A 13,021-nucleotide genomic window follows, 5' to 3' on the forward strand; every position below is an offset into this window, starting at 1 on the left:
CAAGTCAAAAGCGGGAGTAATGTGGCCCACTCTGTAAAAGTTATACCTTGGGGTCCTCAAGTTGAGATGAAGTATTCTCCTGTCAAGTCAATGGCTCTTACCAGCCATTGAATAATCCTGGAGGTTGCTATACAAGAAACTCAATATTACACCTGTTTTTATTCATACGTACTCCAAAATGCAAAGTCAACAGTGTCTAATAGAGACCAACCAATCTTTCAAATTTTGTGAAATACTTTTCATCAAGTGATTCCTCTACTAGAGAGAGGTGTGGGTTGGTCTTGAGACTGGTAGTTTCTCAGATACATAATGTTTTTATTACTGTCGATATAGCACAGTGGTGATTATGTTTAATAACAGCTGGATTTGCATTTTTGTTGTTGTCTGAGTGTAGCATTATTGTCATTGTATATACAGTCTACACAAAAGACTACTTCTTTCCTAGCTATAGAATTAGACATCCCAGAATCGTAACGGTATCAATATAAGTAGTGTTGTTTCTCATTCTCACGTAACATGACTGGTGAATCCCATCTACCTTATTTCACGTCGAATTTCTCTTTCGACTCCAAGTTTGGAGAGCAGGAATGTTGACAATTCAACTAGCTTTTATAGAGTCAGCTGCAAGAAAGGAGTAGTTTACACTGCGTTCTACACATGTGATCTCAACCCGCGCTAACTTCAAGAATGCCGAGCCACGTTTCATTCATATTCTCCCAAGGTTCATGCTATGATGGAACAGTTGATCAAAGGAGTATATAAGCCCAGTCCGTTACAATTCTCTTTGATTATCAATCCGGCAAGCAGAGATCAGCCCCTTTTTCGAATGGAGTAACTCTAAGGTACAATCTTACACCATGATTATATACCATCTTGCAAGCCCTATTAGAAACACATCTCCTTTAAAACGAGATGTTCTAGGACTACGAATAGGTGAGAGCTGTATCAAAAACGGCAAAGCAAGATACATTAATTTTTGTTACAACTTAGCTCTCATCGCCGAAGAGCGAACTCCCAACGAAAACAAAGTTGCTGTCATTCATGCAACTTACTCGAGTCTACCTACTTCTGCATACTCTCTTTGAATCCGAGGTCATTCAACAGGACTTTCAAGTTTCTTCACACTTTCAATTTACGTCAGTCAGACAGTCGTATTCCCTTACCATTCTTTGTCTTTTTTGATGGCTCACGTCTTGACCCGTCAGAAAAAAGCTACGACTTCGATCCCTTTTATAGGGGGTTTCCCATGAATTAAATCATAGGCATCACTTATATCCACACAACTTCCATTGGTTTCCTCTGAGATTTAGATTTTGAATATCCTTTAATGTCAGCGTTGGTTTTCTAATTGCTATCTTTAGATTTAATGAGTACAAGTTCAGCTCTCTTCACCATGTTTCGAATGAGATCTTTTTCAAAGTACTGTACCATTCCATCTTGCCCTCCCTCCCAGCTCCAGGATTCCTCCACACAGACATCACAATGGATCCACTCGGTGTAACCGGAAATCTATCTTTCTGTACTGCAGGCTATATATATCTATAATCAATTCAGATGCGTATCAAAACCATAATCTCGCAAAAAACCGACAAGGTCAACGATATGGGAGCTTGCATGTAATTCCAAGTTCGGTATCTATATGGAAATGATGATATTACAGACTAGCTTGTGCATTGGTTATTGTGTAGTATTAGATTACTGTCGTCAAGTTGGAAGTGTATCGTTGATGCTTTGATGCTCACGCACAGTGGTATGAGTGTTCGTATGGCAGCGATAGTTGTTGAACTCGTCGTTTTTCTGTTTTGTGGTTAATGTTCATTTGACGGTGAAGAGATAGGATTGTATTGATAGTGGATTAATGATCTTATTATCAGTGTAGATTTTGTCCTCTAGAAGCAAAAGCGATCGTCTATCTGTGACAAGTAATATGCCTCTTCCTCTCCTTCTCCACGGGATAAGTCTTGCATTATGAGTTTGACTTCGGCGCCTCGATTCACTAACATTTAATATCCTCTATTTATCGCACTCGACAAAAGACTTCGGAACACATCTAAGCCTTAGTCCAGCATAACAGAATCCATCCATCCCAATTAGTATTCGCCCAATCCCAGCACCTCATTTCCCCGCAATGTACTATTTGCTCTCGTAGATATCACTAAACCTCCGCTCTCTATGTATACCTATTCGTATCCGACTACCAGAAACCCAAAGCTTCGCAACCAAATATTCACTTGCAATCTCGAGAAAAAACCCGCGATTCTCAAAGCTCAAAGCTCAAGAATCAGGAGGAAAGGAGCCGAGTAACTTCTTCCACCGAAAACCAGAAAACATTTCTCGGAGTTCACTACTATTCCATCGAACTACCCACACACCAGTCTTCCGAGCGCAAGATGAAAAATAAAAGACGAGAAGATTTACACGATATTCATCAGGTTCTTTAGTAATAACATCACTATTCACATCATCAAAGATTGTATCATCATCATTTTCTCCAAGTTTTTTCAAATTCATTATTATTATTCTTCTTCTTCTTCTTCTATTAATTAATCATGCAAATCGATGAGGAAGTTAAACTCCAGGATGCATACCCACCTACACTCTCACAAATCGACCATTCTTCTAGAATATCTTTAAAAAACTAATTCTGAATGAGATGAGAAATTTTCAACTATGATTATTTCTCTAACATATATCCTAACTAGCTATTTCCTTCTCTCTTTTACGTTCCTCCTCGTCCGAAGATTCACATATATGTACATATATACATACATACATACATACATACATACATACATACATACATACATACCCCAATCTATTCCTCCATCCAGAAAAACCCACCTCGATTCGTATCTTCGAAGCTCGAAGCTCGAAGTTTGAAGTTCAAAGTCCTAGTTCTTCGATATTGCAGTGGAAAGTAAGTACAAACTATAAAGTCCCTTTCCATCTTTCGAGATGGAACTTCGAAAAAAACTAGCTAGTAAACATCATGATTCTCTTACTGGGATAAATGTAAATAGTTCAGAATTCACATATTGTAGGTTATGGAAAGCTTCGATAGGAGTTAAATAGAAAAAGCTAATCATTGGTATCAACAGGGTATTATCATTCATCACATGTACATTTTCTCACAAACTCCATGAAATCGATGTTCATCTCGAAGATCATTCCAGAGTCTGTGTTTCTTTCAACTTCCTCCCACTACATCTCCGCTCCGAGCATCACGAGCCAAATCACACAACTCTAACACGATGACTTCACTTCTCCACAACACTCTCGGGAACAAAAACGCCTTCACGACTCTCACTTCCATCTCCCGCCAATCTTTTCTTCTCAGCCTCCTTATCCGCATCTCCCATCTCAGCAAGTCCATACCACGTAATAGTAGCTAGACCCAAAAGCGCAGCCAAGCAACTGAACACCATAGCCACAATTCCCTTTGCCGTGAAACCCGCAGGCAACGGTCCGGGCGCTACATTAGCACCTTTCAGATCCAAGTAATCTTCCGTATTGCCAGCCGCATTACCTGTATATGGTACACCACGAGCTTGGCAAGCAGTGATGTGATCCTCTGGAATAGTGAGTGATTTTTGGAGCTCGAGAGGGGCTTCGATCATGGTTGCGATGAGACCCTGGTCGACGTGCCATTCGATGTGGCAGTGGAAGAGCCAAACTCCAGGATTGTCGGATTGGAAACGGAGAACGAGGTAGCCGGATGGACGAAGGACGACTGTGTCGCGACGCATGGGAACGGCCGGATATGATGTTTCGGTTGTGCTGGTAGAATCGAATGTGCCAGCATCTTCATCGGATCTCTGGATTACTTGAAAGTTATGACCGTGGAGATGGAAAGGGTGTTTGCCAGAGTCTAGAGAGTGTTAGCGGAGTACTTGATGCTGAAGCTTGCGACGACAGGATGGATATCGGTGGTCAGTTTTGCTAATCATGGGTTTGTACTTACCAAGGTTGTTTACGACGATTTCGATTGTTTGTTGGTGATTAAGAACAAAAGAGTGAGTAAACTCTCCATAGACGGCAGCATTCGTAGCATCCTCTCCCGTGGACATAACTGAATATAGAGTGGGAACCTTGGGGGAAACATATGTGATGTTGTTGAAGAATGCACTGTCAAGAGTCAGGATTGTGATATAGAAATGATAGAAAATCACCTACTATGGTTTACCATTTCCAAGTACGTCCATGACTACATCGAGACTAATAACCTGATCGGGTTCTGGGAGTAGCGCCATGCGATCGTAAGGTACAAGATTGAAGTCATCAAAATCGTTGTATTCGTCAACAAATGCGGCATCCGGAAGGGCTTTATTATCGTCATAGACCAGCCATCCTGTTCCATTCCAGTTCAAGCCGTCAGGAATTACGTCAAATAGGGACTAAAACATTTTAGCAAAGACTCTGATTCATATCAAACATTGTATTTACCGTATCCATACTTGTGACAAAAGCAAAATTCGCCGTAGTGTCATTCTTGGTGGTGAGTAAAAAGCTGTATCTCTGAGCTGCAGCAATATATATAGATTCTGCCTCTGCCTTTTCAGTATAGACGCCATCAACTTCAACAATGGTTATATTGTGACCTTCAAACCAAATGTACTGGCCAGCGAAAGCACCAATGTTGACCATGCGAAATAGGTAGGTCTTCCCAGGTTGCACCGATAGAGTAAGGTTTTGAGTATCATTGAGAAGAACGGCTTGAGGGACAGGCTCTGCTCCGGTTGGATTTGCAACTCCGATAAACTTAGGAATCCAGACTTGCATCTCTTCGTGGTACCAGTCTGACACTGAGACGACCAATTCCTCGTCAACATCATCCGCATATGGAAAGTCTGGATCTGTGACAATGAATGGTGCTCTGAGTCCGTCTGGATATTGCCCTCTGTCGTGGGAATGATACCAGTAAGTACCTGGCTGATTAACCTGAGATAAGTTTAGCAGATGTTCAAAGTACAACCTTATGTATTCTTCATATATTATGGCTAACTTACAGTAAAATTGTAAACAAATTGTGAGCCAGAGGGAATTCCGCATTGAGATACTTGTGCAGGCCCATCCATATGAGTACTGCCATTCATGAAGAGACCGTGAAAATGAAGTGTTGTAGTCTGATTGCCAAGTTGATTATCAACGTTAACAATTACTTGATCTCCAACATGTGCCCTCATAACAGGTAATGGCCATTGTCCATTAATGCCAATGGTCGCACGTTCATGAGCGCCATCGGGATTTGCTCGTACCCAAGTGATGTTGAAGTCATAAGTAACAGTCGCTGCTTCTGTGAGGAGTGAGAATGTAAGAAGCAGCGCCAATAAGATGGGGAAAAATGATAGAGAAATTGCCATTTTCAAATCGAGCAATGGCCGACAATGTCAACAAGGTGAGGTTCAAACTTAGGTCGGAATGATTCTCTCGAGACTGTCAATTGTTTTGTAGGAGAATACTGGGGAGCTCCCAATGTCAATCCAAAGCAGAGATTGATAAATTAGGTACCCAAGGAAATAAGGGTAGCTGTTGACGGATGGATGGAGTGAAGTAAGAAAGTGGATACCCGAAAGCCCTGTTGAAGAGGGGAGTAAATTTGCAAGGGCTAGCTAACAAAAGCTAATGATTGATAAGATGATCTGATTAAATATCAAACGTTATTGTAATTGATGAGTGACTCGAGCTTGAGTGGAGTATGATCCGAATCAGGGCAGGCGTCGTAGAGAATCGAGCCAAGAAAAATCTAGGCTTTGAACACCGAGTCGCGGTAAGTATTCTTAATTGCAAGAAGCTTTTTTCCCCTGTGATTGTACTTAGATGATAAGAGGAACTGATACGGTAGAGTTCTAACCGAATATGTGTGCGAGAGAAAAACTGAAGTGATCGATATCAGAGCTGGATTTGGTGATATATGATCAGATATCCCGGATGTCACTTAGGCCAAAATGTAACTTGATGAAGAAGAATGACACCAGCGTTAGAAGCCAAACATTGGTTATGAGAAGAAGATGTATTAGCGTACAGAATCAAGAGGCGTTTGACTTGAATCGCAAGCATGCAAGGTCAAAACGGAGGAGAGAATCTGAGTAAAGACGGGACGGGATGAAGGAAGTGTCAGTTGATAGCATGGAACTTAGAAGTGGAGACAAATCCGAGTGATACAGTGAAGCAAGAAAGGTGGAAAAAAATCAACTGCAGGGAGAAATGCTTGATGTTCGATGCAGAGCGGTGTCCACCACCTAGGTGTATTCAAACCTAAACCCGCCCAAAATTGAATTCACATCGAAACCTTCCCGTTATCTATGAATCGTTTGATGATCTGATAAAAATCGTTTCATTTCTCCCCATCGTACCAAAAATTCACTTTACAGACTCGGAATTCATGGAATCCATCGAATTACCTAGCTTGTGCCACTAAGTACCAAAACGGTTAGACTGGCCAGGATACCAGCTACAACCCCACGGGCGTACAAGCTTTTAGTTCAAGCTTTCGGGTCGTGCAGAGTTACCTGACCGCAAAGCTTAAACGCCTCCTGCGGAAATAACCCAGATAGTTCCGCAAAACGGAAAACGACAGGAGATGGATGTAATATATTGCTTCAGTCTCGTTATTGATAATACGATCAGCAATGAATATGACAACTTTCCATACATAAGTTCATCCAAGACTCCAAGTACACACATGTCGGTATCGATTTAAATGCGTAACAAGTAACGGGTCGTACTGCCCTCGTATATACTTGGCGTCTAATCCAAGGGTAAGAATGACTTTTACCCTCGACCTCTTTATATCAACCAATCAAGGTTCCCGGGTGTCATTCCAAATCTTCAACCTGCCAATGCCAGGCTAGCAAGCTTTAGAGTTTCCGTATCCTACCAATAAACCCTGGAGTTTTTCTCGGGGTTTCTTTATCTAATAAGGATTAAATCAATTCACTAGCTACTAGCTAGCTTAACATTGAAAAATTCTACTTGATGGCTCAGACCCTCCCTAGTGTCTAACTGTTATCAGATCCTCGTTTCTTCTTATCAGATCCTTCCGCCCTTTCCCTCTTTCCATCTCTCAATTTTGATGGAAATATTGGATAAACGGCATCATCCTTCCATGATCTGAGAGTTTGATTTCTCTTCAAAAAGCTACCCTTTCTCTCCTTTTGTTGCAGCGCGCAATTGCAACTCTACAATCCCTTAGAGAAACAGAAAACACAACAAGAATTATAGCGAAGATGACTGCTAGCGTTTTCTCGGTACCAGTATTCTTCGTCGTATTTCGAGAGTCTTTGGAGACGGTCGTCATCGTTTCCGTTCTTCTTGCATTCATCAAGCAGAGTTTGGGCAATTCTGATCAAGATGCGACACTGCGTAAGAAACTTTTCCGACAGGTAAGATATCTGATTATCCCTCCACTTGCTCTTTCCATTTTGGTTCGAAACGTTGGATATGATCTCTAATGAACATCTTCTAGGTCATTTGGGGAGCTCTATCAGGACTTCTCCTATGCTTGATCATCGGCGGTGGTTTGATTGGGGCCTTCTACGGCATTGGCAAAGATGCCTGGTCCACTACCGAATACTATTGGGAGGGTTCATTTGCCATTGTCGCTTCTGTTATCATCACTTTGATGGGAGCTGCGCTACTCCGTGTGTCAAAAATGAAGGAAAAGTGGACGGTTAAGCTTCGTCAGCATTTAGAGCCATCAGAAGATACAAGAAAGCGAAGATGGTATGCTAGCTGGCTTGACTTCAAGAAATGGGGAGAGAAGCACTTCATGTTCGTTCTTCCCTTCATTACCGTCCTTAGAGAAGGACTTGAGGCCGTCGTCTTTGTGGCAGGTGTTTCTTTCTCTACGCCTGCAACAAGTATCCCACTCCCAGTCATTATTGGACTGATTGCTGGATTAGCAGCAGGATATGTCATCTATAAGTAAGTCAAGTTTGTCAATCTTGCTGGTCAGTCTAACACGGCACAGAGGTGGAGCAACATCGAAACTTCAATTCTTCTTGGTTATATCAACATGTCTCTTATATCTCGTAGCTGCCGGTCTTTTCTCAAGAGCAGTGTGGTTTTTCCAAGCACAAAATTGGAACGATGCTACCGGAGGTGATGCAGCAGAGACTGGAGCAGGACCGGGCTCTTATGATATTAGGCAGAGTGTGTGGCATGTCAACGTAAGTCAAATTGACATCATCACCATGTGTTTTTACTAACCCCTCTAGTTTGGTAACCCTGAATTAAATGGTGGTGGCGGATGGGGAATCTTCAATGCCATTCTCGGCTGGCAGAACTCCGCAACCTATGGCTCCGTCATCTCATACAACCTCTATTGGCTTGTGGTCATTGTTGGATTCCTTCTAATGAGATATAAGGAGGTGAAGGGCCATCTCCCACTTGCCCCAACACTAAGACCCTATTTCGCACCCATTACAACTGTGAAGAGTTATATCGCAAACATGAAGCAACGGGCCATCTACAAGGATGAAGAGGTCACACCGAGCGATGAGGCTCAAAACTATAGACGAACCAGCAGTGAAGCTTCATCGGTGGCTAAAGATCCCGAGAAGGCTACAGATACAGTGAGAGAGGTACCAGTCCGTACTATCTCGGACTAAATGGCTTAGCTGGCCGGGGTAAAATACCAAAGCTACATCGTGTATGAAAATTGGATTTGATAGCACTAGCTAAGTTCTCGGATACAGATTCTTGCAATGATGGAGTTAGAATATGTTAATGAAATAATGAACCATATTCAGAGATGATGAAACCTATTATCATTGAATCCGTGCAAGCTCTTGCAACTGTCGAGCTATCGCTACATCGTCAACATCCTCAACGAAAGGATCAGACTCGCAAAGAGCTCGCTCGAACATCTAGCTAGCATTCCCACTATTCCCACGAATCCCACTGAAGTTATATGCCGCGTGTGAGAATCTTCCAAATGCAAATTGCTATCCAGATATACCTCAAAATGCCCGTTCCAGAAAAGTAACTCGACTATCGATTACCGAAAATACAAAATCCGCTATGCATTTACCCAGATCGAGAGCTCGGTATATGTATCCCATGATACTGGAAGCCAAAACGAAACATGGAGTTTAAGATTCATGAATTCTGAAGAAGCATTGTTGGATATGGTATGCATGCATAATCTAACGCTTGAATGACTGGCTAGAGGAAAAGATGGTGTATTGTTGTAAGACAAATCAGGTAGGCAAAGGATCTGGGTATTGAGAAGTTGAGGGATGACAATCAAGATTATCTAATTGGCCAAGACCATGTTTAGCGTGGTTTCGGTCCCGACCAGTTATGTGATTGTCACTTTTGGATGTTGAAATTCACTTATTCTGGGAGATAGGTAGGTATCTGGTTATCGGTTTGATGTATTAATAACGTACATTGTGAAAATACTAAAATGCGACAATTCTAATTTACTTGGGTATCTTGGAAAATAATATTAAATCATAAACTTGGTCGAAATGCCCTGAATGCATTCCGCATGGTCTTTAGTCTCCTCTGGACCCTACCATAGATTCCAGCTTGCCCGCCAAAACTCGATGCTTTTTGATAACCTCTGCCCATTCTTCATCATCATCCTCATCTTCATCAGATCCCCCCTCGGCAAGTCCTTCCTGGTCGACTTTACTTCCCATACCAGCAAGAACAAGGCTAAAGTCACCTCCCAATCGTCCCAAACTACCGGCACAGTAAAGAACTTGAGTGAGCAAACTATCTCTACCACTTTTGTCTCTGACATTAGGCAGATAAGTTTTCAGAGTTTCCTCCAACATTCCCACTAATTGAAGAGGAAATGTAGTCAGGGCACTGGGTAATGGACCCAGTAAATCGTTATTTTCTTTCCCTTGCGTGTTATTTTTAAGTCCCTCTATTGTGACTGGAGCTGTCGGTGGTGGAAATATAGAGCGAAACATGGAAATAATTGCAAAACTCTGCTCCCGGAATATCTCAATGTAGCGTTTTAAATATTTTTCCGCCTGTTGCCCTGCATCGAATCTGTTTCCTCCTGCCTTTCCAGCCGATGATATTAACCGCAACGATTCTTGATCAGCGAGGTCTCGTAAAGGACTGAGTGCGTTAAGCATAGCTGTAAGACTGGCAAGGCGACAAACAAGGAACAAGGAGCCTAACGCTCCTTCTCGTGTTTGTGAGGAGCTCGATGTGGATGTAGAAGGATCGAGTTCGGGGGCAACTCGCCGCAGCCAAGATATTGTACGCATAGCAGCTGCAAGTTTGAGAGAGGGCTGTCGCAACGAGTAAATGAGGTTTGTGGCCATAGATTGCATTTTCTCCTCCGCTTGTAAGGATACACTCGTTATAAGGGGGGAAGTAGGGTATAATGCGTATAGTCGTCTGATATGTGCATTCAGATCTAGTGCAGAGGCATAATTTAATGTATTGTTCTCTCTACCGGTCGTACTACTAGCTATTGTGTTCGAAGAGGATATCGCGGTAGAAAGTAAGGTAGGTAAGTCGAGAACATCCGCAAGTCTGTCTACGTTTCGCGATAGTAAAAGAGCTTTGCGACGTCGATCGAGGACATCATTCTCAATTCGATTGTTATAATTTTCGCTGAAATGAATAGCTGCATCGTCCAGCTTGGGAAGGGCATCTCGCAAGTCTGCGGTGGCTTTTGCAAGGGTAGGGAGAGTAGTAGTGAGTGTCGATAAATGGTCGGAAGATGCGATAACTGATTTATGAGAGCGCTTGGACAGAGCTTGTAGAGATAGAAGAAGAGAGTGGGATGTTTGGGAAAGCGATTGAGGTTCAGAAGTATTTAGTGAAGAGAGGGGGAGGGTGGAGAGTCGATTCAAATAGGTGGCAGTTGTGGGATCGGTCGACGGTGGTGCTGGTCGTGGCGACGGTTTATTGAAATATGGAATGAGAAGCTCATATAACGGATCTGCCATTTTGACACCAAAAATGACGCTGGCTGAGGTTGTTATGTAGTTTTGTTCCGTGGTTGAAGTAAAATAAAATAAAATGTTAGGAGCAATGATTAATGCTCACCCCAAGAGCTCCAAAAGTACGCTACTGCACTCCGAGACCTGGCGGGATCTTCACAATTCTCCACATCGCCTTCTTTGAATCTGCGGATTGCCAATGGAGAGGAGTAAATCATCATTTCGAACATATATTCAAAATGTCAGAAACCCTCATGCCGAATGTTGAGCAGCTGAGGAAGCTACAGGATAATGAAATCTCAAGCTTCAAAGATGTTCATATTCCGGGAGATCCTTCGGACTCATGTTATGATGTCAACTGTTTGACGGGGCCTATTCGCTCAATTACATGTGCAGACAACTCTACATCAGACTCCGCGAAGCAAAAGGACTATCGCCTTATAGTTCCTGGCTTGTGCCACCCTCACATCCATCTTGACAAATGCTTCTTGTTATCACATCCAAAATATGCAGATCTAGAAATCAACGACGGTGATTTTTCCGAGGCAATGAAATTAACTAGTTTGTCTCTCTCTGAATGTTTCGTCAATCATCCAGTTGATATTGCCATCATAAACACATTCTTAACTTGTTCTAAATTCTATATGTGTTAGGTGAAGCCAAGTCACGTTTCGAACATGATGACCTTATGGAAAGGGGGAGGGCTTTGATTGAGGAGAGCATTCGATTCGGTGTCACTCATATGCGAGCTTTTGTTGAAGTAGACTTTGGTGTGGGGATGAAATGCTTGGATGCTGGATTGGCATTGAAAACGGAATTTCATGGCAAGTGTCATATTCAGATATGCGTATTTGCCCAGGACCCAATCTTCAGTCACGACCATGGACCTCGATCAATGTCAGATTTGCTCGAGCAAGCAATCAAACGACCCGGGGTCGAGGTGATTGGAAGTACCCCATACGTCGAGAACAGTTTTGCCCTCCAAGAAAAAAACATTCAATGGACCATCGAAACGGCGAAATTACACACATTACATTTGGATTTTCACCTCGACTACAATCTAGATTTAAACCAAAAGCCTGCCGTTCATACGGTAATTGAACAACTCCGTAAGGCCCAGTGGCTTACCGACAGAAATATCGCAGGCTCGAAATTTCGAACTGTTGTGCTTGGTCATTGCACTAGACTCACACTATTTGATGAGAATGCCTGGCGGAATCTTCGCCTTGAGATTGGTGATCTACCTATCTCGTTTGTCGGATTACCTACATCGGATTTATTCATGATGGGTCGGCCTGCAAAGGGCGCCGGTGGGAGTAGCAGAGCAAGGGGCACACTCCAAGTGATTGAGATGATAAGGAAATACGATCTCAACGCAGTCATAGGAATTAATAACGTCGGCAATGCCTTCACCCCCTACGGTAGTTGTGACCCCATGAGTCTCACAAGTCTGGGTATGGGAATTTATCAAACAGGCACGAAAGCAGATGCAGAGATATTATTGGTAATGGTACCTCGATCGACAGCAGTTCAGAATACCACTAATCAGGGGATATAGGAATGCGTATCTACAAGAGCAAGAGCAGCGATAGGTCTTGATATCACGCGCAGCCTCAAGTTGGAGGTTGGAGCTCCTGCGAATTTTGTTATTTTCGGTACGAACGGACCCCGGGATTTCAGAGCAAGAAAGTCAATACAGGAGTTGGTGTATGATGCAGGTGTTGAACGAACAACTGTCTTTGAAGGAAAGGAGGTCAGTTCTACATGATACCACAGATCATTCATCTCGTTATCATATCATGTGTATATCGATTCCACGTGGCAGTCTAATCATTCATTTCATTCACGTGTACAACCGTGCAAGACATTTCTTGCTGAAGTCAATTGATTCATGATAGAATCTTGAGAAAAAATTGAAACATGATAAAATACAAAGCAATGATTCACCAAAGGCAACATGATTGTTATTAGTCTATTAAACTGAACCTGGCCGTAATACAAACCGTAATATAAACATCAAGAATATTTCTGGAGTATTCTCGAGTAAGTTCAATATAAATACCCCATACAAAGATACTATACACATCACCCCTGTTCCACTTATC

The 13,021-nt window shown here is 42.5% G+C and overlaps 4 protein-coding genes across 4 annotated transcripts; 2 read left to right on the plus strand and 2 right to left on the minus strand.

Moving 5' to 3' along the window:
- Window positions 1-3,257: 3,257 nt before the first annotated feature.
- Bfra_002493 (putative multicopper oxidase protein) lies at window positions 3,258-5,360 on the minus strand (the record flags this gene model as incomplete). Its single annotated transcript, XM_037332911.1, has 5 exons — window positions 3,258-3,868; window positions 3,962-4,125; window positions 4,174-4,394; window positions 4,444-4,938; window positions 5,007-5,360. The coding sequence occupies 5 exons, from the start codon at window positions 5,358-5,360 to the stop codon at window positions 3,258-3,260; spliced, it is 1,845 nt and encodes a 614-aa protein (XP_037195039.1).
- A 1,866-nt stretch (window positions 5,361-7,226) lies between these two features.
- Bfra_002494 (putative plasma membrane iron permease protein) lies at window positions 7,227-8,609 on the plus strand (the record flags this gene model as incomplete). The annotated part of the gene is made up of 4 exons (XM_037332912.1): window positions 7,227-7,382; window positions 7,466-7,923; window positions 7,970-8,168; window positions 8,217-8,609. The coding sequence occupies 4 exons, from the start codon at window positions 7,227-7,229 to the stop codon at window positions 8,607-8,609; spliced, it is 1,206 nt and encodes a 401-aa protein (XP_037195040.1).
- Window positions 8,610-9,500: 891 nt separating this feature from the next.
- Window positions 9,501-10,922, minus strand: Bfra_002495 (putative dor1-like protein; the record flags this gene model as incomplete). Its single annotated transcript, XM_037332913.1, has 1 exon — window positions 9,501-10,922. One exon carries the CDS (start codon window positions 10,920-10,922, stop codon window positions 9,501-9,503), a length of 1,422 nt encoding a protein of 473 aa, XP_037195041.1.
- A 233-nt stretch (window positions 10,923-11,155) lies between these two features.
- Window positions 11,156-12,684, plus strand: Bfra_002496 (putative zinc metallopeptidase protein; the record flags this gene model as incomplete). The annotated part of the gene is made up of 3 exons (XM_037332914.1): window positions 11,156-11,477; window positions 11,570-12,420; window positions 12,475-12,684. 3 exons carry the CDS (start codon window positions 11,156-11,158, stop codon window positions 12,682-12,684), a joined length of 1,383 nt encoding a protein of 460 aa, XP_037195042.1.
- Window positions 12,685-13,021: the final 337 nt, after the last annotated feature.

The sequence above is a fragment of the Botrytis fragariae genome (genome assembly GCF_013461495.1).
Source record: "Botrytis fragariae strain BVB16 chromosome Unknown tig00000012, whole genome shotgun sequence".
Taxonomy (NCBI): domain Eukaryota; kingdom Fungi; phylum Ascomycota; class Leotiomycetes; order Helotiales; family Sclerotiniaceae; genus Botrytis; species Botrytis fragariae.